The following is a 26,642-nucleotide window of genomic DNA, read 5'->3' on the forward strand; positions in this document are numbered from 1 at the left end:
GGTGTCAATGGGGCATTATATCAAGTAATACTTGGTCTTTATTTGAGTTGTAAGTCAGCAGTTAGAATTGAAGGAAGTACAGGAAGATGGTTTAATGTTAAATCTGGTGTGAGACAACGATGTACATTATCCCCTCTGTTATTCATTATCTATATGGATCACATTATGAAGGAATGTGGTATTAAACCTGATATCAAAATTGGAGATGTTAATGTCAGCTCTTTGCTTTATGCGGATGATCTAAATAAATCCGCTACAAGTCTGCAAGATTCTCTGACTAAATTGAATATCTGTTGTCATAGATATGGTATGAAGGTCAGCATTAAAAAGACAAAGACAATGAAAATAGGCAAAATCATTGAAAATGTCAACTGTGTTGTGAATGGAGAACCTGTGGAACAAGTAAAACATTTCAGCTATTTAGGCATGATTTTTACTGAAGATGGTAAATTAAATATAGAAATAGACAATAGAATCAGCAAAGCTGTTATGGTGGGAAGTCAGTTGAATAAATTCATTTGGAATAAGAAAGAAATTAGTCGGAACACTAAATTAGCTGTATTGTTCAAACCAGTTTTAACTTATGGATCTGAGAGCTGGGTCAGAAGTAAAACACTTGATCAAAGAATAGAGACCACAGATATGAGAGTCCTGAGAAAGATTAGAGGCGTGAACAGATGGCATCAATGGCAATATCATATTAAAAATAAGGATATTAGGAAAGAACTTGACATTGTCAGCATCCAGGAATGCGTTAGCAGAGCTAATCTCAGGTGGTATGGTCACTTAAATAGAATGGGAGAGGAAAGATTACCAAAACAAGTGTTCTCTGCCAGGTTTGCAGGAAAACGACCCAGAGGAAGACCAAGATATAGGTGGATTGTTACAGTACAAAGTGCCTTGGACGATAGAAATATAAGATCTGATAATGTTGGAGTCTTGACAAGTAACAGACTGATTTGGAGGAAAATTGTAGATAGGAAGTTAGTAATGATGTAATTTTTTAATGTAGTACTGTCATATCCTGTACACCCCTTGAGGGTACATGGCAGGAATTTGATGATGATGATGAAATTCCAAATTGCCAGCCCATCCTCGTTCGTTCAGTATCCAGGTAGATATCCAACAGGGTGCACCACAAGAAGGTGAGGATTGAACATTAGGTCAGAAGCCCTGGTCGGTTCTCCGCATTTCTTTAAAGGCTATATGGAGGTCTCCTCTCAGTTATACTGCTTTGACCCTTAAAGCAGAGTTACAGAAATTATCATTCCTCTTTTACAGTGTGTTGATACATTCACATCTAGGTCAAGTCGCATAGGGTAATAGTGGAAAGGATCCAGAGGTGAGTGACCAAGATGGATATTGATCTGTTGAATTCTCCTTGCGAGGATAGAATGGGTTTTTGTTTTGCAATCAGTTGATAGGTGGGAAAGAGGGAATATGATAGAAACTTGTAGTTACTAAAAGGATTTTATAGGATTGATGAAGAGGAAATTTTTCAGTACTGGGCTGGAGGGGGCAGAACGAGTAACTATCCCTGGAAATTGAGTAAGAATGTAGTTAGCAAGGTTGTCAGACAGTGGTGCACCCAGGGAGGGGGGCCAACCCCCCCCCCCAAAAAAAGGAAACACACTAGAAAAATTTCCAAAAATGTTTTCCTAATGAAAATTAATTTTTTTATTTTTGTTGCGTGATGTCTTCTATTTCTATACTACTTATAAATTAGCAATCATTGCAGATGCTCAGTCATAGGTCGTATGTGATTGGTAGTGTGTATTCTCAAATCGTCTACTCAACTTGTCCATCCCCCTACGATTAAATCCTGAGTGCGCTACTGGTGTCGGAACTAGATTTTTCACTTTGAATGTGAGTGGTGAATTAGTGTGCTGAGTTTCTTGTGAGAAACTCAGCACATGAAGATGCCCATTCAATAATATTTTATTATAAAATCTTAAAGTTAATCATGAATATATGTGAAATATGCAGTTTCTTTCACCAAATAAACACTTATTTATTGTTGAGAGAGAGAAAAAAAAATAAAAATAAAAAAAATACCAGAATTTGTTTCTCAAGAGTAGTATTCCCCCCCCCCCCTGAGTCCTTATCTATGAGTGGTCTATAACCATCCACTGAGTCTTGGAATGGGGTAGAGTTGTCAGACTCTAATCTTCTGTATTTCTCTCCTGAAGGGTGTTTGAAGACTAGGAAAATATACACTTTGTGTGAAAAGGACTAATAAGGAACCCTTTCTCCATTTTCACAATGGATATGATTTTAAATCTTAATATATTTCCTGGTATGGTCACTTAAGTAGAATGGCAGAGGAAAGATTAGCAAACAAGTGTTCTCTGCCAGGTTGGCAGGAAAAAACCCAGAGGATGACCAAGGTATAGGTGGATTGATACAGTAAAAAGTGCCTTAGAAGACAGAAATATAAGACCTGATAATATTGGAGTCTTGACATTTAACAGACTCATTTGGAGGAAAATTGTAGATAGGAAATTAGTAATGATGTAAATTTTTCATGTAGTACTATCATATCCTGTACACCCCTTGAGGGTATATATCTATATATCAGGAATTTCATGATAATGTATTCCTGAGTAAGTGATCCTTGCGGAAACTATTTAGCTCTGGAAACAGAAACATAAGAATAATATTTAACCATCCAAATGTTTGAAAGACCTATGTATGTTAATAGAATTACTAAATAACTTAAGGAAATCACAACATATATGGAATATAAATTAAAATAAACTTTAATATATACTTCCTATATTTTGGCAACGTCAAGTTGCCATCTTTATGGGAACATAAGATTAAGACATGTGCATGCAGGCAATAAAAACAGCAAATGAGGTCGAAGCGAGGAAACTACTGTTTTTCCTAAAGTCCTGATCGTGCCCCCTATCGGGCTATATTAGGTATTCTTGGCCATTGGGCTGAAGTTCTCAAGATATACGTCTCCCAAATTTGGGGCAGTCTCATGCATCCATATTTGTTGAGGTTTGGCATGTTTCTTAGAGCTGAGGCTGATTCTATGAATAGTCTTTCAAATTTATACTTGTTGCACTGTATTACTATGGCTTTCAACCACTGTATTCTGTGCCGTGTATCCAGAGCATGGTCTGCAAGCCCATAGTGGCTGTACTGGTGAAACCGGATGTAGTCCTTGTGTTCCGAAATTCTGATATTCGCTGTCCCACCTGTTTGGCCAAAGTAGGACAGCTTATAGCTGCATGGGACCTGGTATACACCAGGGAAAGTGGTTGGTTTTTAGTGGAGCGGATAAGGGATGCCAATTTTCTATATGGTCTGTAACAAGAGGTCAGGTCATGTTTATTCATGATTTTGGTAATTTTTTCCAAGATGCCCCGGATGTAGGGATTGGTGATGGATTTAGAGTAATCTTTTTTGCCAGGGGTGGGGACTGTGGTTTACTGTTTTCAGTGTTTTTTGGGGGTTGTAGCCATTGGCTGAGAAGGTGTTAAGGATGTGATTTAGTTCAGTGGTTAGAGCATTGTCATTTGAACAGATTAGTTTAGCCCTATTGTATAGTGTCTTAATAACTCCATATTGTTGTGTGTGGGGGGGAGGAATTGCTGGTGAATGTACCTACCTGTATGGGTGGCTTTTCTATAAACTGGGACAACCAAGGTTCCATCAGGCTGGCAGGTGACTAGTGTGTCTAGGAAAGGGAGGCTGTTGTTTTCCTCTTTTTCCTGGGTGAACTTGATTCTGGGGTGTTGGTTGTTTAAGTGCGTTAAGAAGGAGAGGAGTGTATCAGAGCCATGTGGCCAAATAGCAAACACATCATCGATGTAGCGAAGCCATATGGTAGGTTTTTGTGAGGCAGAGTTTAAGGCTTTCTCTTGAAAAGTCTAGATAAAGAAGTTGTGTAACGGTGGAGAGAAAGTGGTGAATCCATGACTGTCCCCTCTATCTGTTTGTAGAATTTTCCCTGCCAAACAAAATAGCCTGAGAGTTTATTTTTCACTTGGTTATACTATAATAAATTTAGTTTAATCCTTTATCCAAATGTGAGCAAACAAAGTTTGCACCTGAAAATTCTTCAGAACTAGGGCAAGTCAGTACAACACCGGGCAACTCATAGCAAAGGTGGACCAAGCTAACATCACTCCTATCTCAGTATCTCCCATAATGCAAAACACACATCTCCTTATGATTATGTATAATGTTATGCATTAAGGGAAGGGCCATTACCCAGACTAGTTTCGACCTTTATTGAGGTTTCTTCAGTGGGAGCGAGACCCAGAAGTGGAGATACCATGCAGAACCAATAGCGAGATCATCTTTACCTATAGGAGTTGCCAAAAGGTGTGCCACCTTTTTATTAAATTACTCTGGATTTAGAGAAAGATGTTGAAAGTTTATTTTTCACTTAGTTAGACTATAATAAATTTAGTTTAATCCTTTATCCAAGTATGAGCAAAGAAAGTTTGCACCTGAAAATATCTTCAGGACTGGGGTAAGGTGATACAACACCAGGCAACTCATAGCAAAGGTGGACCAAGCTAACATCACTCCTATCTCAGTATCTCCCATAATGCAAAACACATCTCCTTGCGGATATGTATAATGTTATGCATTAAGGGAAGGGCCACTACCCAGACTAGTTTCGACCTTTATTGAGGTCTCTTCAGTGGGAGCCAGGCCCAGAAGTGGAGATACAATGCAGAAGCAATAGCGAGGTCATCTTTACCTATAGGAGTTGCATTATTGGAGATACTGAGATAGGAGTGATGTTAGCTTGGTCCACCTTTGTTACGAGTTTCCCGGTGTTGTACTACCTTACCCCAGTCCTGAAGATATTTTCAGGTGCAAACCTTGTTTGCTCACACTAGGAAAAAGGATTAAACTAAATTTAAAATAGCCTGAGTTCATTGTGAACTGAAATGGGGCTGAGATATTAGGAGGAAATTTGGTTTGGATGAGCTCTATGGTTTCCTTGAGTGGGACATTTGTGAATAAGGAGGAGTAGGCATCAAAATTGACCATTATGTCAGTATGTTGGAGTGTAAGGTTTTCTACACTGACTTTGAAGTGGGCTGAGTTTTTTATGTATGATGGGTTGCCAGTATAATGTGTAAGTGCTTTGGCTAAATGTTTGGCTAATTTGTACATGGGGGAATCAGTGCCATCCACTATGGGAAGTAATGGCACATTTTGTTTATGTATTTTTGGGAGCTCATATATACGGGGGTGGTCTAGAGTTAAAACCTTATAACTCTAGACCACCCCGTGTATACGGGCTCCCCAAAATACAAAATGTACCATTACATCCCATAGTTGATGGCATTGATTCCCCCACGTACAAATTAGCCAAACATTTAGCCAAAGTGCTCACACACTATACTTGGCAACCCATCACACAAAAAAAACTTAGCCCACTTCATAGCCAGCGTAGAACACCTTACACGCCAACATACTGACATAATAGTCAGTTTTGACGTCTCCTCCTTATTCACACATGTCTCACTCAAGGAAACCTTCGAGCTCATCCAAGCCAAATTTCTACCCGATATCTCAACCCTATTTCATTTCACAATGAACTCAGGCTATTTCATTTGGCAGGGAAAATTCTACAAACAGATAGAGGGGACAGCCATGAGTTCACCTCTCCCAACCCTTGGCCAACTTCTTTATGGAGACTTTTGAAGAGAAAGCCTTAAACTCTGCCCAACAAAACCTACCACATGGCTTCACTACGTTGATGTGTTCGCTATTTGGCCACATGGCTCTGATACACTCCTCTCCTTCTTAACGCACTTAAACAACCAACCCCCCCCCCCCAGAATCAAGTTCACCCTGGAAAAAAGAGGAAAACAGCCTCTCTTTCCTAGACACACTAGTCACCCTCCAGTCTGATGGAACCTTGGTTTTCCCAGTTTATAGAAAGCCCACCCATACAGGCAGGTACATTCACCAACAATCCCTCCCACACACACACACACATACAACAATATGGAGTTAAGACACTATACAACAGGGCTGAACTAATCTGTTCAAATGACAATGCTCTAACCACTGAACTAAATCACATCCTTAACACTTTCTCAGCCAATGGCTACAACCCCCAAAAAACACTGAAAATAGTAAACCACAGTCCCCCCCCCCCCTGGCAAAAAAGATTACTCTAAATCCATCACCAATCCCTACATCCGGGGCACCTTGAAAAAAATTACCAAAATCCTGAATAAACATGACCTGACCTCTTGTTACAGACCATATAGAAAATTGGCATCCCTTATCCGCTCCACTAAAAACCAACTGCTTTCCTACCGGGTCCCTTGCAGCTGTAAGCTGTCCGGCCAAACAGGTAGGACAGCGAATATCAGAATTTCGGAACACAAGGACTACATCCGGTTTCACCAGTACAGCCACTCTGGGCTTGCAGACCATGCTCTGGATACATGGCACAGAATACAGTGTTTGAAAGCCACAGTAATACACCACAGTAAGTATAAATTTGAAAGACTATTCATAGAATCGGCCTCAGCCCTAAAAAACATGCCAAACCTCAACAAATTTGGATGCATGAGACTGCCTCAAATTTTGGAGACGTATATATATCTTGAGAATTTCAGCCCAACGGCCAAGAATACCTAATATAGCCCGCTAGGGGGCACGATCACGACTTTAGGAAAAACAGTAGTTTCCTCACTTTGACCTCATTTGCTGTTTTTATTGCCTGCGTGCACATGTCTTAATCTTATGTTCCCATGAAGATGGCAATGTGATGCTGCCAAAATATAGGAAGTATATATTAAAGTTTATTTTAATTTATATTCTAGTATACGTTGTGAATTCCTTAAGTTATTTAGTAATCATGTGCAACCAATGTGTTTAAGCCCTTCTACAAGAATGTTAATAGAATAAAAAAGTTTTTTGCATTTACATTGGTTTCTGCTTAGCATAGCTTTTGTGTATAGATCATATATATTATAAATATATTATGATAGATATTTGTACATGCTCACCAGCATCTGGTCATTGGAAATGTTATTTTTTTTTTATTAATTATCTTTATTTAACCAGAGTAAGAAAGTATATATGTTATGGAGTAAACAAAGTCAAAGTTCAGTACTGCTTTTTTTTTTCCTTCTTTTTTTTGTTTTTCCACCTTATTGTATTAGCAGTGATTTTTGTAAAACAATAGGTACCCAGTATGCATTCGTTTCTAGCAAGAAAAATTAAATAAAATGATACTACATCCATGTATCACTGTTAACCACCTTACCGGCCATTAAAGATCAAATACGCATCCTTAAAAGCTTCGTATCCATCATAAATTTTAATGTAATATCAATGGTATTACAATTTTAATATGCACTTCGCATCCATGGTAATGTGGAGGTATATATACGTCCTGGCCGGTAGCATATTAATAAAGGTACTGGTGTGACATATCATTGTGTACCATCCCAAAAATAGCACTGTATATTAATTGTTAACTCATTAATACATTTTTTTTTTCTGGAATGTTTAACAGTTTTTTTGTGTGTGTGTGGAGCAGGCCTGCACAACATGTGGGCCGCATGTGGCCCGCAATGCTATCTATTTTGGCTCATCTGCCTGATTGAATTATTTACTCATATGGGGGAATATGAAATTAGACGATTTTTTCCTTGAATTAAATTTTTACTAAGACTCTGCATGTTTACGTTCTGCTTCATGCCTCACCACTAGTCGTATCTTTCAGGCCCAGCTGCATTCGCCAGTGTCGCACATGCTGTCAACAAGCACTGACATGTTTCGCGCGGTCTCCATTCATACATGATTTTTATAGTCTACAAACCTTGCAATTGTTTAATGTTATGTTCTTGATGAAAATTTTATCACATAAAAAATAATAATGTCATCCAAAAGAAGCAAGTCCGATTCTTCTACAGCTAGCAAGAAAAGAAAAATATTGATTTTGGAAACAAAACTCAACATTATTAAGGATTTTGAAGGCGGAATGAAAATTTGTGAGCTAGCAAAGAAGTTCGATCTACAGGAATCCACAGTAAGAACAATAATAAAAGAAAGGTTTACAGATTTTGGAGAACATAGATCCTAACGAGGAACAAATTGTAGCCACAAGGCAAGGAATAAAAAAATCATTAGCTTGCTATGAAGAAATTTTGCATGACACGAAAAAGACATTATGACGTCAGACGAATCTATTAGATTTTATGAAACCATTGACATCGAAATAACTTTCTTTTTTTTATGTATGAAAAACTATAATTATGATTATATTTCTTAAAAAATATAGGTGTTTTTGTAAACCTTTGGTCCCAATTGTATGTTTGTATATATAAATTATATGCAAAATTATACCCCGAGTTACGCGAATTCGACTTACGCGCTTTTTGTTGCTCCCACCTACCGCGTAACTTCAGGGTTTTACTGTATATTGCATTTGGAGTTATTCCCACTGTCGTATTTAATAACAAATTATTACAATCGCTTCGAGGTTTTGTTAGCGCTAGTGTCGCTGCGGGGAAATTCAAAGCTACATCTCCGTGATAACGACTTGATGTCTACAAACGAGAACGAATTGTATTACACAAAGTTGGCCGTGCCTTGACTGGCTTTGGCAGTGTAGTGGTTGGTTGTAGCTTTAGCAATACATTACATAACTGTTATCATAACCTGCATTATTGTGAGTTTTTTAACATTAGTTTTTTTGTAATTAACATTGTCAATCTCGACACAATGAGCTTAAGTACAAAGTGTAAAATAGATTTTGAAACATCAGGCATTTAACCCTGAGTGGACAAACAAACATGTTTTACGTTGTTTAAGGACAAAATAATGTCCGTTGTTTGCCAGGAATCTATCGCTGTGCCGAAAGAGTACAATCTGAGACGTCATTTTGAATCGAAGCATCCTAACCTCGGCGAGTTGGATGCAGGTGAAAAGTAAATAAAAGCAGCAAAGTTATCAGAAGTCCTTAGCAGTAAGCAACAAGCCTTTAAAAAAGTGACATCTGCAAATGAAGTAGCCACAAAGATAAGCTTAAAAACATCACAAGAAATAGTTTGTGCTGGCAAATTTACTGAGAGAGTTGATAAAGAAGTGGCAGTTTGCACTGAAGGTGCTTCATCTATGTGTGGAAAAAATGTTGGTGCTGTAACATTTATTGAACAGTATGCAGATAAACCATTGACAAAAATTTCACTGCCTAATTCATCAGTAGGTGTTATGTTCAAAGATTTTGCAGTTCGATCATGTGATTAAAGTAGTATTTGCTCTGGTCAACTATATTTGAGCTTGGGGGTTTGAAACGCAGATTCAGGTGTTTCTAGAAGAAAATGATGCCAAATACGGGGATCTACCATACCACACTAATGTATGTTGGTTGAGCAGCGGTAAAGTTTTGTCATGCTTTGTTGGTCTAAAAATTGAACTAGTTGAATTTTTGGAATCTCTAGAAGATATGGAAAAATTCCCAGAATAATGGATGAAGAATGGAATCAAGATTTATTTTTCTTGTGTGACATTTTGGGTCACTTGAATGACCTTAACTTACAGCTTCAAGGAAAAAATAAGTTTGGTTTTCAGTTAATGTCTCTTATAAAGGCATTCAAAATGAAATTAAGTTTGTTTGAAAATCAACTTGCTAAGGGGGGGGGATATGTCACATTTTTTAACTTGTCGGCGGAATATTCCATCAGAATATCATTCAATGGTGGGGGGGAAATATAAGAAGCACATATCACTTCTAAGTGAGGAGTTTCAAAAAAGAATGCCATTGAGTAATGAAGACGAAGTCCTCATAAAAGTGATCGAGGATCCATTTTCTGTCGAAGCAGGAAATCTACCTGTCGAACTCCAGATGGAAGTTATTGATCTTCAGTGTTCTGAAAACTATCGGGTCAAGCATTGGGAGAGTACTTTACAAGAGTTTTATTCTATTCTGGATCAGGATAAATTTAAAAATTTGTTGGATACTGCCTACCAGGTATTTTGTATATTTGGGAGCACATATACTTGTGAACAACATTTTCAGTCATGAACTTGAACAAAACCAAAGTATTCATCTTTAAGTGATATCAATTTAGATGCCATATTAAGAATGGCCACTTTAAACATGACAGCAAACTTTGATAAAATAGTGGCAACAAAGAAATGCAATGTGTCACATTGTGATATTCTGAATGTCACAATGTGACATTCAGTCACTGATATTTCACTGAGAATAAGTGATATTCTCAGTGAAATTTTTAGTAAACTTTGTGTTTATGTTTAAGTGGTTTTTATTGAGAAGTTTTGCAGCTATATCTGTTTGTAAATAATTTTGATTATAATTTTAATTGTAACTCTCTAAAAATTTAAATATGCATATTAATTAGTATTTATTGTAGACCTACTAACACATTTACTTAAGTTTAGCTGCAGTGGACTAGTTTAAGATTCTAAGTCCAAAGTGATCTGGCCCTTGGTCAGGTGGTCCAAGTTAGGTTTGGCCCTCAAAGACAATCAAGTTGTGCAGGCCTGGTGTAGAGAAATGCATATTAAGGCCAGTGATATGAAGTCATTAGTCTCTATATACAAGCAACTCAGACATGAACATATATTACGTGGAAAACTTTGGTTTGCTTTCTTGGGAAAAGTATTAAAACCAAGTATATAAAATTTCTTGGTATCGTTAATATATATATATATATATATATATATATATATATATATATATATAGAAGCAATAATCTTAAAATTCTCAGCCTGTGACAGCAAAATGAAACAGGTTGACTCTGCTCCCTAATATTTACTATTATTGCCTTGCCTTTGAATTAGTTCTATGTGTACATTTGTTCATTGACCTTTTTGACCTTTGAGCCTCAAATTTGTCAAATCAGGATTTGACAAAACATGCTAAATAGACTTAACTTTTAGAGAGATTTTTAAAAATATCCACATGTTGAGGAAATGCATTAATTTGATGCATATATAGTATGTTTTAAAGCAATTAAGATCTTTCAATTTAACGAAGATATCATGAAAGCACAGTGGTTTCTCTATATCACAAGTATGATAATGTGAAATTTCTGAACTGGATCATGAAATGGAACAAGCCCAATTATCAGCACATCAGATATACAAATGTCTCTAGCACCTTTTGCTAAAGATACCTAGGGACACCACATAAATACTTATGAAAGTGAATGTTAATAATCTGTGGGAATTATAAATATCATTTATTTTCATATAATTATATTATATGTCTTGCACTAATTAATGTTCAGACAGTAAATGATACATTTTTGTTAACTTTTGTTTCTGCTGATCAAAGGAATGCTACCTGCTATTTTATTATAGTTTATTTTGCTACATGAAATATTATTAGCCACAAAGCATAATGTCCTGAATTAAAAAAATATATATATACACTATGAAATTTGTATTTTTCTTAGTATACTAAGATAATTCTGAGAGTGTGTATGGATTATAAACATTACTTCCTTTAAACTTGATATATTCAGTGTTTTTCTTACTAAATGACAGCATTCAGTAAAAAAAATTTCATGAATGATTATGCATACTTATGCACATTTGAGTATTATATATCACTTAGTTTCAAAATTGAATGTGTCATTAAAAACATTGTTTCTCTTTCAGCATCCATGTTTGGAGCAACAGATGCTGTGGTTACAAGAACTCTTACCCGTGAACAGTATATGCAGCATAATTATATTCCTGACTGGTCAGATCAGAAGTGGAGTGATAATAGTGGAAAATCTTTGACCTAAATTAACATTTAATGCAAATTAATTTTGAATTCCAGAGTTTCTGTATTTAATTAAAAATCAAGTTGTAATATATTTAATGCTTTTCTTAGTATGTTTATTATTTTAAATTAAGTTTATGGATAATAGAGGTTTGAGAGTGCAATATAAATTTCATATGGCCTCATACTGGAGTGGTGGATCTGTAATAAAATGATTTATTTTAACATCTGCTAAAGGATATAAGTTCAACCCATTTTGAAGAAGAGTGCATACTGTTTACACACACACACACATTGTGTTCTCAGTGTTCATTGATGTTAATTATTTTACGGCGATTAATGACATTCCTTTGTCTGCTATAAAAACTATTCTAACTGTACAGCAATCCCTCGATGAATGCGCCTTATGCATTCTTTAAAATGGGAGCATTAATCGAAAATGCACTAATCAAATATTAATAACCTATGGGAAAAAGTATAATTCATTCCTGATTTTTTTTTTTTTTTTTTTGTTATGAAAGAATTAGGGTATATCTCATGGCCTAGTTAAAGGAAAACCATTAAGCTGAAAGTCGATAAAACATATTCAGAATATAAATTTATTATCCTACTTCTTAACAAAGAATTGAGCTAACGTAGTTTGGCAAGCATTCTGTTTCTTTTTTTCATACAACTGACAGTATGGACCTTGCCTCTTCTACTACTTTTGCACATTTTACTGCTTCTCTCTTCATCAGGGTAAGCCTCTAAGCATTGCTGCTTAAAAAACTTCAATTGTACTAAAAATATTTTCAAATTGTTTCTGTGAAATCTCTTTGGACTTGTCAGTGATTAAATTTTCTTCATATTCTTTAGGATCTTCCTACTGTGCATCTAAATTTAACAGGTTGGAATCACTCAATTTCTCAGAATGAAATTTAATTCATTTGAAAAGCCTCTAAAATCATTTGCACAATGTGGAAGAATGTGCTTCTAAACGGCTCGCATATTGCTAGCAGTAATTTCATTCGACTTTGTGACTTTATAACCAGGCTGAGATTTCTCTGATTTGGCCAGAAAAGTCTTGGAAGACATTCGCTTCCAAAAAAAGCTGGTTTCATCGACATTAAATATTTGTTGGTCACAATAGCCCCCTTCTTCCACATTTTTCTTCAATATCTCTGGATAATTTGTGGCCACTTCCTTATCTGCACTTCCAGCTTCGTCTGTGATTTGAACATTATGTAGGCTATTTCTCTTTTTGAAACACTCAAACCACCCAGCACTAATGTGAAATTCTTCTTCTTTTCCATCATTGATAGCCCTTTCTTTCAAGGTTGCAAAGACACTTAATGCTTTTAATTTAATAAGGTTAGTGCTTAGCAGGATCTGTTTTTGGTTACAATCTTTGATCCATGTAGAAAGAAGTCTCTCTAATTCAGTCATTATAATACTTTGATTTTGAGTGCATGCATAATGAACTTGAAGCAGCCTTACCTTTCTCTTTGTATTTAGCAGGTTTGTTTAAAATTGCTGTTATAGTTGATTCGCCCATTTTTGTGTTCTTGTCCTATCTTTGCTCTGGACTTGCTTGTTCATTTTTCTTTATTATTTCAAGTTTTTCTTCCAATGAGATTACTTTTTGAATCATTTTCACACTTCTTCTTTTTTGCTCACTAAATTCTTTTACTCAAATGAAAGGTTGGGAAAATATTTTAAAATAAAAAAAAAAGTAAGGAAAACAATTTCAAAGGAGGCATGAGATATGATCATCAAAATGCTATGTAATTAGCAGACAACATAAATTTTGGCGGTAAATTTGGAACATGGTGTACATGGAAATAGTGTAAGCATGCCATTAAAAAATAACTTTGTAAAATGTTTAAAATCTGTAACATTTATTTTTAAGATGTATATAGGCACACTAATTGAATTTGGGTATAGGAAAAAAAGTTACGCACTCATCAGAGGTGCATTAATCGAGGGATTGCTATATTGAATTATAGTTTTTTAATCAGCTTTCTTCATTGGTTAAATTACTTATTGGAGATCATGCTAAAAAAATGTTATCTAATTCATTTCCTTTTTTTTTTTTACTTCCAAAGTATTTCAGATAGCAGAACTTAGTTTTGGGCATCCTGTTGATTTGTTTTGACACCTGATCCAGTGTTTATCATTGATCATATCACCTACCATCACCCACAGCTTAGTCATCGTTTAGTGTTATGGAAAGAGGTAATGACACTACAGCAGCTTCTATAACATCATATACTTTGTTAAAATATTATGCAAATATTCAGTATTACAGCAGCTATAGGCAGAATATTGGTACCAAAGCTAAGAAGGTGAAAATCTGTTTAAATAGTTAAAATAAGCAACAGTTGGGATCTGAAATCTTAAAATTGATTTAAGAGGAGTATTTTTCCATAGCATGCATCTAGGAAAAATATTCAAATTTCAGACCATTTTGAAATTCAAAGTAGAATTGAAAAGAAAAAAAAATTAAACTGTGATATGAAAGCATGTTTACACATCTCAAGGAGTAGAAAATGGTAAATGACTGATGTGATTAGCAGTTTTCTATTTTCTTCCTTTTTATTAGAAGCACTTATTTTGGAAATGTAGGAAGCATCATGGAGGACAAACTTTACATGCACAGTCAACTTAATGATAGAAGTCCACCTGAAATCAACTTTTTTTGTTTTAATGATATATCAGTAAAGATTGAAACACAGTATCTAGGAAATGATTTTTATTAATATATATACCTTAGGGCAGTTTCTAATGAAGTTACATCAACCACGTATGTACTTTGGATTACTTATGCTAGATTAAAACAGTGTAAGTAATACCCTAGCAGCTTTCCAAAAGCAGCTTTAGAAATAAAACATTCAAATTCTATTAGTAAGGCACTTGATTAAAATAATGTTTTATTTTAAAATATTGCAAGGATTCCATATGTGTAACTATTAAATGTTTTTTATAGTGATGTAATTTTATTTGATATTCCTCTGCACAGTCATCTATGATGATTATGCAGTCATCTGTTATGTGTAGTCTCATATTGGTCAGAAGCAGCAGTGCGTTTTTTTTTAATAATCATTTTGTTTAAACTGTAATGACTAATTACAAACTGTAGCTGGAAAGAGAATCTATATAGAATTGATATATCATTCGAAATATAATCATTTGCAGTCAAGTCAATCATTCAGATATTTATTAAAATCCTGTGTATTTCTAAGAATAAAATGTTAATGAAATATTCTAGAGGTTAACACTATTACACAATCTATTGCTTTCGTTGATCCCAACAGTGTAGCATGTTTATAACATAGGAAACTATCAATTTTTCGGTATTGCAGGTGTTATCAGCACTAAATTTTTGAATCAAGAGTACGTAATTTTTGTAAGACTCCATGTGATAGAGGGTACTGGCTAGCAGAATTAAACAGTATTGTGTTCCCAGATAAACAAATGAACTTCTTGTTATATTCTCATTTTATTTTTTCTTCCAGCTAGCAAAGAACCAGAATCTACTGGTACCTGCTCTTTCTTTGTTTTTCATAGGATTAAAAAAAAAAAAAAAAATGGGAGAGTATGATATATGTGTGTGTGTGTGTGTGTGTGTGTGTGTGTGTGTGTGTGTGTGTGTGTGTGTGTGTGTACACACTGCTTCAAAAGAAATCAACAGACACCATAGTGTGAGGAACAAAGAGCCATGATGCTCACCTTAATAAGATGTAGGACCTCCTTTCACTGCGATGACTATGTAATAATCTTGCTTCGTCTTCAATTATTTCTTTAAGTATCATAAATTATTGGCTGCCGTCATTTTGTTATATTCTACCATATCTTATTTTTGCTCACACTCTATAGTCTAACAAATTTATGTGTTTTTCAACTGCACCAGTTAGGCTATGTATTGAGTGTGAGGCTATAAGATTCTAAACCTAAGACAAAGCAGATATTGTAGGCGTAGGTTTCTGTGGTTTAGCAGAAGAAAGATTTTGGTATTGTGACCACATGTTTGTTAAGATAAATGAAGATAAACAAACCCGACAAATTTCGTATGTCATTTGACTTACATCTTCAGGGGTTAAAGGTAACTAAAAGTTTAAACACAAGAAATGAGAAATTACTCAAAATAGTCCATTAGATGTTGTTATGGCAGTCTAACTGTTCATCAAATTAAAAAATCCGAATGCAGAATCGATACATACATTAATGCATGCTGTGTTTGAACAATGCTGGATGTTGTCACGTTCTGTTGTTCACGTTCATTCTGTCCGAGGTCTGACTTGGGTATATTTTTTATGAATGCTGACCAAACTTGGTGTAGAATTAGTCCCTGGTTTTTGTTGCATTGCATTGAGATTCTAAGCATATTTGCAGCTTAAACTTGTGAAACGTTTTTTTCACTATAAGACGTTTGTTTTATGCCAAAGTACATTATGGCTAATGGAAGTTGTGTGGAATGCTAGGCCTGATTTGTGTTCTCTCCTTTTTTGCACATCTTTCTGATGTTCGTTCTTATGAATTTCCCCTCATCTTCCCATCTTGCCTTTTAACAGATGCCACAGGAACAGTAAATTTTATAGACACCTGGTTTTTTTAAAGGGTGATGTGGAGGTTTTGGGGGCTGTAAAAATCTTGATATTTTTTCTAGCTGTAGAAAAGCTACTATAATGTTATGCTGGTATATAGTAATTTTGTCAATTTGTCTGTAACATTCTTGATATATGGTAGCATAATTACGTTCTTGAAATCTTGCTTTTGTGAGATGCTTGTAGGAGGTGTGTTGAGGATTTTCTTAATTATCTTAGGTTCAAAACCATTTTTTGTGAGGATCTGTGTTAAATAATGTAATTCTTCCTTCCGCTTTTCTTCTGTGCTGGAAATATTGTAAGCTCTATCCCTCGAGGTTTTTATTAAACCTATTTTTTGCATAGGGTGGTGGTGTGAGGCAGCATTAAGAGATCTTCCTTTGTTGGTGGGTTTTCTATAAATGGAGAAAGATAATCTGTTTTCTTTTTCATTGATTTCTATTAGGCTACCTTTCCTTGATATCCTGTTCCAAAGTGAATTTTATGTTGTTGTGCAGATTATTAAGATAATCTTTAAAAACTGAGTTCCTCTGTTGTTCCTGGCCATATGATGAAATATCGTCTACATAACGATGCCAAATTTTCAGTTTTTTATGATAGTTGTTTAGTGCATTATTTTCAAAATTTTCCATATATATAGGTTTGCTAAAGCTGGGGATAGGGAGGAGCCCATTGCCAGTCATTCTTTTTGTTCCCAAAATTTGTCTTGTACATGAAGAATGTATTTTTTATGCAATGTTTATATAGTTCTACAATGTCTGCCAGAAAAAGATCTTCATGGAGATTCGCTGTTTCGTTTCTGAGAACATTTGTTTAAAGGCTGATTACATCCAAACTAGCCAAGATGTCTGAAGGTTCTATGTATATATCCTTTACCTTCTCAATGAAATGTACACTGTTCTTAATGAATGATGTTGTTTTTCATATGTGTGTGGTAAAATCATGTTAGTGAGGCGTTTTGTCAGATTTGATGCCAGAGAGTCTCTTCCATCCACTATCGGTCTTAAAGGAGTATCTTTCTTATGTATTTTTGGTACTCTATATATTCTAGGAACTAATGGGTGTTTTGATTATAGAGTTATTTTTAGTTCTTCAGTCCAATTGGGTATATTTTTAATTAGATCATTGGTTTTATCATGAGCTCGCCAATTGTGATCTCTGTCTAAGGGTGCATAGGTATTGGAATCTTCAAGAAGAATTTTCATTTTTTTTGTTATAATCCTCTGAGTTCATGACTGCCGTCACATTCCATTTATCCGCCTTAATTATAACGATGTTTTTGTCTGATTTTAGTTGTTTGAGGGCTATGAATTCCTTGTATGGTAAGTTCCTGGGTAGTAATTTGCTTTGTAATAGTAATGCTGTACTTTGTATCCAAATCTACCTGGAGATGAGATCATGCATCTCCAGGTAGATTTTGTATTCCTTTCTCGATTTGAGCTATGATATCAATTTTCGGGGTGTGGCATTAAAGCAAAGTCGAAACCTTTCAAAAGTAGATTTTTTTTCGGTTCTTGATAGAACTCTTGAAGAAAGGTTAATTACTACTTTGGAGTGATCTAGACGTTTTCTTTTTCTTGAAGTACATAATGTACTTTGGCATAAAACAAACATGTCTTATATTGAAAAAAACTGTTTCACAAGGAAGTTTAAGGAAGCTGCAAATATGCTTAGAATCCCAATGCAATGCAACAAAAACCAGGACCTAATTCTACACCAAGTTTGGTCAGCATTCATAAAAAATATACCTAAGTCAGACCTCAGGCAGAGTGAACGTGACAACATCCAGCATTGTTCAAACATAGCATTCATTAACGTATGTGTCGATTCTGCATTCGGATTTTTTAATTTGATGAACAGTTAGACTGCCATAACAACATTCAATGGACTATTTTGAGTATTTTTCATTTCTTGTGTTTAAACTTTTAGTTACCTTTAACCCCTGATAATGTAGGTCAACGACATACGAAACTTGTGGGGTTTGTTTATCTTTATTTATCTTAATAAACATGTGGTCGCAATACCAAAATCTTTCTTTTGAAAGTCAGATATTGTTATTATTCCCTGCTAAAGTTAATCTTTACTTTAATTCAGTCGTGGCTTGATCTTAATCACTTAATCTAAGATTAATACTCAACTTTTCATTACTTAATCTTATGCGGGGTCGAATATTTTATGGATAGTGCATTGACAAAATCAGTCCAATGTGATGTTCACAATCAAGAATTCTTATTATACAGCTCAATTCATATTAAATGTCTCTAAATTAGGTTTAGTTCTCCTGCGCTTCTACTCTTAAAGCCTAAATGCAGTTTAGCACATCTTACTGATCATACAATTTGAATATAAAGCACACCTTGAGTGATCTTAACTCATTATAAACTTATGCTACCTCATACAATACTCTTCTTACCCTTATAATATTAACTTACACAATCTTATCGTAATTATTCACTTCATCGAATTGACGATGAGCAGAGACACACTAGATGTGAATCGTTCAGAGTTATCACATATCTAAGTATTTACAGTACTCTTATTCAGCATTATCCATTACATGAATCCTTTGTCCACACGATAATTCTCCCTTCTTTTTTTTGCTTTCCTTCTGTTGGCTTGTTCTTGATCTCCCACCAAACTTCTCCTTTGTCTGAGTCATCAATAATACTATGTCCTCTTGAGCCCTTAATTCAGCGACATGGTGGCAATAGTCAGCTCTCTTCTAATGAAGCATTCCAGAGATCGACAGTAGACTTCTCATGGCAGTGAATTCAGGGAATGAACTGGACTGGAGGAATCTGAGGATGTAAGACTCTTTTCTTTCAATGACCAACAGTGGACTTCACGTGGTGGTGGACCCAGGTAAGAGAAGGTGAAGGCCCCAAGACAAAGCCCCTCTCGATGCTAGAGCTTATAAGCTTACAACATGCCTGCATCTTTCAAAACTTCCACATATGGGCATGGATCGACATCTGGACATGATGATGTCACACTTTGCACATCTTTCAAAATTGCCATATGTGAACGTGCATTTACATCGTTACACAGTGACGTCATATTTCATGCGTCACATTAGTTTAACAAAGTTTAACGATTAAGTTATTACATACAAAAGGATTTTAGTAATAATGCAAACAATAACATTTCTTTATGTGTAATTTCCTAAAGAAAAAACTTATAAAAACGAACATGATAAATTATTTATCATGTAAGATTTTACAACTGCATCAATCCTATGGGGCATACTTTCCATAAGCATATGATAGCAATCAATGGGAATTCTGGACCTTCTTCCTGTAGGGATGTAAACAGGTTCTGGACTGTGGGACTGACATCCCTTGACCTCACCTGATGCTCCAGTTCATCCCACAGATGTTCAGTAGGGTTGAGATCAGGGCTCTGTAGAGGCCAGTCAAGTATGGTGACGTTCATGTGCACAAAGCTGTGACACAGTGCATTGTCTTGCTTAAAGAGACCATGGTCAGTTCCATAAAAATTCCACAAAGTAGGAAGCATTGCATTGTCTAGAATATTCAGATACCTCTGAGAGTTTAGTGTTGTGGCACCACAAACACAGGTGTGAGGCCAAACCAGGAAAAACAGGACCACGCCACTACACTGCTGCATTTCACTGGGCATCCATCACACCCATTCCTGTCTGTCTGCTCAGTAGAGGATGTAGCATGATTCATTGCTCCATAACACAATCTTCTAAGTTTCCACATCCCACTGTACATGCTCTTTGCACCACTCTCCACATTCAACGTGTCAGCTGACAAATGTGACTATTACATATTATCCTTCACAGCACCCTATGGTCATATTTGGTGAGTGTGATGACTCCTTCCTCTTCCATCTCAGTATGGTGTCACTGATTGTTGACCTGAGATTTCCCAGTTTGTCAACAATTTGCAGAATAGATGGGCCTACAACATGGCATCCTATCACAATGCTTCTTTCAAACTGTCAAGTTCCCTTCTCGCAACCATTTCACGTGAACACAGTTGCACTGACTTGGGAGCATCATATTCTTTCGATTTATACCAGCTACCAACATGTGTGACTCGTTATATGGCATGATGCGCCTTTCCCTTGGGGGGTGTCTGTTGGCTTCTTTCCAAGCAGTGTGTGTGTGTGTATTGTTCCATATAAAGAACAATATTTAAAAAAATGAATAATGAGAACAATTGAAATTATTCCTCATATGGTTTTTCACTCTTACCTTGATGATTGTGAAAATAACAGCCTTGTAGTGGGAATTAATTTTATTAATGTTTGTTGGCCTAGTTATTTGTATATTCCTAAAGCAGTGTGTGTCATACAAAATAATGCTATATCCAGTACCATATTTTACATAAACAACTGATTGCATAGCAGTGATGCCCACTAATTTTATCTGCAATTGACTCTGTTTACTTAAATATTTAGAGGATTACTTAAAAAATTATTTATTGGTTTATTTACTTAAATAAATTTAAAATTTTACTTAAAATTTTAAATTGTTTACCTAAACATCATTCTAAAGTAGAACCAAAATGAGGAGACTTCTTAGAAGTCTAAGAAGCTGAATAGTCCTTTAAATAAACCCTTTTTTCAGAATATTTGGATGTACAAGGTAGGTCCAACTTTGTTAATAAGCTAGGTGACAGCAATGCTTTTATGATAGTATTCTTAATAATAATAAATTTTTTTAAAAACATTTTTTACTTCCTGGAATCTCAAAATTTGTATTGCTTGTTTTGACACTGCAATGAGTCTGTACTCTTTTTTTTAATTTGGTGTTCTTGTGTAGAGGCTTAAGTGCTGTGAGGACATTATGTTGGAGTTTTAATGGATTTTTTACAACACTCAAAAAGAATTAAATTAGAATTTAATACTTCCTATATTTCGTCCTAGTCACTAGGACATCTACGGGGATTACAAAAACAATTAATGTAACATGCATACAAAAACTTACAATACTAAGCCCAGCCACGTGGGTGACACTAAAGTCCTATCTAGGTGGAGCGCCCTCTAAGGGCGGTAGTAGGTGGCCTGGAATGTAAGTTGGGACCTCTGGTGATGAGTGTTTCCCAAATCTTCGGAAGCTTAACGCAACTGTATTTGTTAAGATTTGGTTGGTTTCTGAAAGCTGCTGCTGCTTCTAAGAAAAGTCTCTCTTTCTTGAATTTGCTGTGGCAGAGCATGGTGGTTTTCTTCCATGATACTCTGTGGGTGGTGTCCAAAACATGGTCAGCCAAGCCTGAATGGCCATAGTTGTGTTTAACGATGTACGACTTGTGTTCCTCCAGGCGGATGGATGCTGATCTGCCTGTCTGTCCAAAGTACGCAAGCTTACAGGAACAGGGTACTTTGTAAACTCCAGGCAGAGAGAGAGGAGGGAGCTGATCTTTTGTAGAATGGATAAGGGTAGCAAGTTTGCGGTAGGGCTTATATGCTGTGTGTAGGTTATACTTTTTTAGTATCTTGGCTATTTTTTCCGAAGTGCCTCGGATGTAGGGTATGGTGATGGCATTTTTAAAATCTTGTTGACGAGAGGGACGGGGAAAGGAACTGATTATTTTTTTGATACTGTGTTCGCTGTAGCCATTGGAGAGGAAAGTTCTGTGTATATGGTTAAGCTCAGTAGTGAGGGTGGTTCCACTGGAACAAAGATTGTGTTTATATCTAAGTATTAATTCAGTCAATAGTCGCAAGTGTTGAACTAGGAAATCTTGTTCCTCTCCTTCGTATGCTCTCAGTGGGCATTCTTGGTGAATGATCTGCTTCTCACTTCTACAGCAACATTGTGGGGAACGAATTTTTTGGCACATGTAAAAAAAAGTGCATATTAACCATGGTTAGTCCTTAGCCAATTTAAAGTAATCCAAGTTTTACATGGAAGGTTTATATCCAGGTGGTGGTTCTTCAATGCAGGAAAGGTTCTACAAACACCTACCATGGGCATCTCCGCTCTTGATTGACATCAAAATTGTCCTCTAGCAGTAATAACAGGAGGATATCTCGATTTCAATCTATTTATTAAATTTGCAGCATCTCTATACACTGGAAGATGGGGGTTTTCCTGGATCTTTCTATACTCCCTGCATAAGACGTTGGCTCTTAACGGTGGAGGAGGAATATGGCTTAAAATATAGGGAGCCATTCTTTAGGAATACTCCCTGAAATAAGACGCATAGTATTATTGAGCTGTTTGTCAACCAAACGAATGTGTGCTCTGTTAATCCACACCAAAGCTCAATATTTTCGGCAGTGGAAAATACGAGGTCAAGAGCTGAGCAAGCATCATTGCAGAAGCTCCCCAAGATGTTCCGGTCAGTTTCTGAATTATGTTGCAAGTCTTGGTTTTAGCCGAAATGTCAGAGACCTGTCAAGAGTTATTCCCAAATACTTTGGGGTACTATTGTGTCGAAGAAGTTGTCCATTAAGATAAACCTGAAGTTCTCTATTGGCAAGTTTGTTATTAAGGTGGAAGCAGCAGGTCTCAGACTTGGTTTTCGGTTGAAGATGCCAATTCCTGATCTACCATGAGAGTCCAAGTCACTCGTCTCTGTAGTTTATATTGAGCCACTATATATATATATATATATATATATAAGCTAAATAACATCGGAGAAAGGACAGAACCCTGGGGAAGCCCATTGTTCAGTAATTTGCTTCCACTTGTTTTGGTTCCCATAACAACCTGGAATAACCTAGTAGTGAGCATATTATTGATAAACGCAGTTGTTTTGCATCATGTAACTTTAAATAGTTTATAAATGAGGCCCTGCCTCCAAACAGTATCATAAGCGGCAGTGAGGTCTATAAAGGCAACTGAAGGCCCTGCTGAAATTCTACTTCTATATATGTAGTCAAAGATATGATCTTGCTACAGTGCTTCTGTTTGGTCTGAATCCTGCCTGTTCAATATGTATCTTCTCCTCTTGAGTTTTCTGCAATTGAGTAGGTTCTTCTCTTAGTAGCAAAAACTTTCCTTCCACTCTCTTCTGTTCTGAGCCTTCTCTTTCAAGATTATGTACCTGTCTCCATTCAGCATGTCATCTAACATTGTTTTCCTTACTCTTCCTCTGGGTCTTTTTCCATCTATTTTTCCTTCGATGGCATCTCTGATGATTCCATTCCCTCTCAGAATATGTCCAATCCAGTTTCCCTTTCTTCTACTCTTAAAGACCTCTTCATTAGTTATTTTATCTGTCCATTTGATTTTTTCATCCTTCTCCAAATCCACATCTCAAAGCTTTCCAAAATCTTAATTTGTCCAAGTTTCAGCTGCATAGAAGGCAACACTCCACACATAACATTTTATTAGTCTTTTCTTTTGGTTTCTATCCATTTTACTTCTGAATAAAATCCTTTTTCTATTAAAGGCATCTCTTCTCATCGATATTCTTGCTTTTATGTCACTTTTATATCTTCCATCACTGCTAATCACACTTCCTAGATATTTAAATTCTTTACTTGATTCAATTTTTCACCGTTTATTCTGATATCCATATTTGCCTCTTTCCTTGCTATGACAGTGGAGTTGTCATACATAAAAGGGGAGTGAATTTATACTTTTTTTTTTCTCAAAGAACAACATTTATTTATTAAATGAAGGTCATGCTTGGCTTACATGCTCACATTTTATGATTATCATGGTGTATCCATTCTGTGTGCCTAACCCAACTATAGCATTATCACAAAATGTGAGCATGTAAGCCAAGCATGGAGGATATGGGGTTGGATTATAACAGTTGGCTTGGATAAGAGAATAGCTCATGAATAAATACATGACAAATATTGAAAAGTGTTGTATAGGGATGCGAGTTCTGCAAGATTTAAAGTCACCTGTGGTATACTACAGGGAACAGTCCATTGATATTCAATCTTTACATTAACAACAAAGAAGGATTTAGCAGGTAACATACTGTTTGCTGATGAAGCAAAAATAGACAGGGTAATCAGGGATGCAAGTGATGCAGCACTTGCAGAATGATTTGAATAGGTTGGAATTATGGGCATGTGAAAACGTCTATCAGTTCAGTGTTAGTAAATGTAAAGTTATGTACCTTGGTGAAATGAGTATCTAACAGCACGTACTGCAATTGGAAGAATAGCTGGACGTTGTGCCCTTGAATTGTCTTGGGAAAGACCTGGGTTTGATTCTAATTCTAATTCTGGGTTAGATAATAATAATAATATTATTATTATATTGGTGGGATTATGCTAGAAGAAACTCATCAGTCTAGGGATCTTCGAGTTTTAGTAGGGAGCATGTTGAAATTCAAGGGTCACATAGCAAAGATCGTAAACATGACTCAGAGGATAATTGCAATGCTGAAACAAACATTGATGTAAGGATAAGGAAGTCATTTTCCTCTCTACTCGACTTTGATGCAACTTTATCTAGATATTCACAGAACTGGTTTCCAATGTGATACAGATGCTGTGGAGAGTATTGAAGATTATCTCAGGATGAAAGTAACCTTTGTGGACTGCAGACACTAGCAAGCAGGAAAATAAAGAGGAGTGATATAATGGAGACCTTCAAACTTCTCAAAGGTGGAATATTAATTTTGTGGAGAGGAAAAAAAGGCATCCATAAAAGTGGAATGGATGCAGTCAAGAAAGCATTGAGGACTAGATTTTTTTTTACCACAGTGCAGTGTATGATTGAAATGGATTGCTTTTGAAGCCTATGAGTGCAGTAGTGAATGAATTCAAGAATAGGTATGATAGGTTGTGTGGCTGATATGGGCCTCCCTCAATGATTCCCTGGAGATCTGATAGTAGTAGTAATAAATAAATAAAAAATTGAATGGATATAAACCTGCCGGTCTGGTTGGCCGAGCGGTTAGTGTATCTGCTCTCCAGCCAAAAGGCTGCTGGTTCGAATCCCGCTGCGGGCATGGATATTTGTGATTGTCTGTGGAAATACTAGTGGTGGCGGCATGCGGTAGATGACGTTGGTGGAGAGAAGCAGAGTAGGTGTCACGTAATAATAATAAACATCCATTCACAGTTCAACTTCAAAAAAATCAATGAAAATATTATCTCATTCCCCTCTTATCTGGATTTAAATCTCAACTGGGATTCTAGTACATATCTTCCATTCAAGACACTGCGTGGCATCAACAAATCCTAACTATAAAACACAAGTCTGCTCAACCTTAAATTACCCTTCTCACAATGGGTGCAATGCATCTTTTGGAATGTTTTTAATGAACTACTACATTATGTCTAATATTTCTACATTTGGCATGTAGTAGTTTCCTCGAATATGGTGACGCATGTAACAATTATTTTGCATATACGTTGCGTAAGTCAGTGCTTCCCAAACTTCTGGATGTCAGAGCCCCCTTTGGAAAAATTAAAATATTTGACGCCCCCCCTCTCGAAAAAAATCGTAATATAGACATATATTATTATAATATTTATTGTATTTATATTCAATACAAGTTAGATAGGGCTAAATGGCCTCGCCTACCCCCCGTATACGGGAAAAAAAAGGCGTTAGCTGATTTTTTTTTATTTTATTTTTTTATTCAATACAAAACATATACAGCGAATATTGCAAAAATCAAATGTAAATATTACACTTTTAACATCTTACATAGACATTTGACATGGCACATTATGTCATATTTTTATACAGATAGATATATTGTTATTGTATATTTGCAGTACAAGCACATGAAACGTAAAACGATTAGTAATAAAGAAAGAATTAAAAACATAAAAGAAGTTTAATAATAATTTAACGTGATGAATGTGTTTCAATACTGCCACACCAATAGCAGGTGAAATATTTAAAATTGCAATTCTTAGATTTCTGCTTTGAAATGAAACTTATATGAATAAGCATATATTTACTAATATTCATTAAGCGCCGAAATACGCAGGAAGCAAAATTTGTGAACCAACACCAATGTGGGATTTTTTTCTATTAAAATATAAAAAATAACAAAAAAAGAAATAATAAAAATTAAATCCGTTTCTTTTAAAATAAAAAATCTACTTAGTCTTAAAACATTTTAAATTTGTTTTCATTATTTCACGCCCCCACCCCGCAACAAAACCTATGGCCCCTGCAAGGGGGACGCGGCCCACAGTTTGGGAAGCGCTGGCGTAAGTGACGGTTACGTATATCTGTATAAAGGTTTCTAATTCAGTGGTCGGTATGTGTGTGATATAAATGACCAGAGCAATAACTTTTCACCCCTCTGCAAAGGGTATGAGGTAAATTGGCAAGTGAGCCTCTATGCCAGACCCAATTAGAGGAATCACACAAGTTTTTTCCCAAACCTTTCTATAACTTGTGTCCAAGGATAAGACTG

At 35.8% G+C, this 26,642-nt stretch overlaps 1 protein-coding gene across 1 annotated transcript in view; it reads left to right on the top strand.

The window, feature by feature from the left end:
- Arp10 (Actin-related protein 10) overlaps positions 1 to 14,976 on the top strand; it is a 175,845-nt gene extending 160,869 nt beyond the window's left edge. Inside the window, exon 13 of the mRNA XM_090400157.1 lies at positions 11,629 to 14,976. Within this exon, the coding sequence (XP_090256283.1) occupies positions 11,629 to 11,759 (131 nt within the window). The 3' untranslated portion in view covers positions 11,760 to 14,976. The remainder of the gene's footprint in view (positions 1 to 11,628) is intronic.
- The last annotated feature ends 11,666 nt before the right edge of the window (positions 14,977 to 26,642 follow it).

The sequence above is a fragment of the Typopeltis vanoorti genome, chromosome 11, assembly GCF_054136105.1.
Source record: "Typopeltis vanoorti isolate ZY-2024b chromosome 11, IOZ_Tvanoo_1.0, whole genome shotgun sequence".
In the NCBI taxonomy this organism is placed as follows: domain Eukaryota; kingdom Metazoa; phylum Arthropoda; class Arachnida; order Uropygi; family Thelyphonidae; genus Typopeltis; species Typopeltis vanoorti.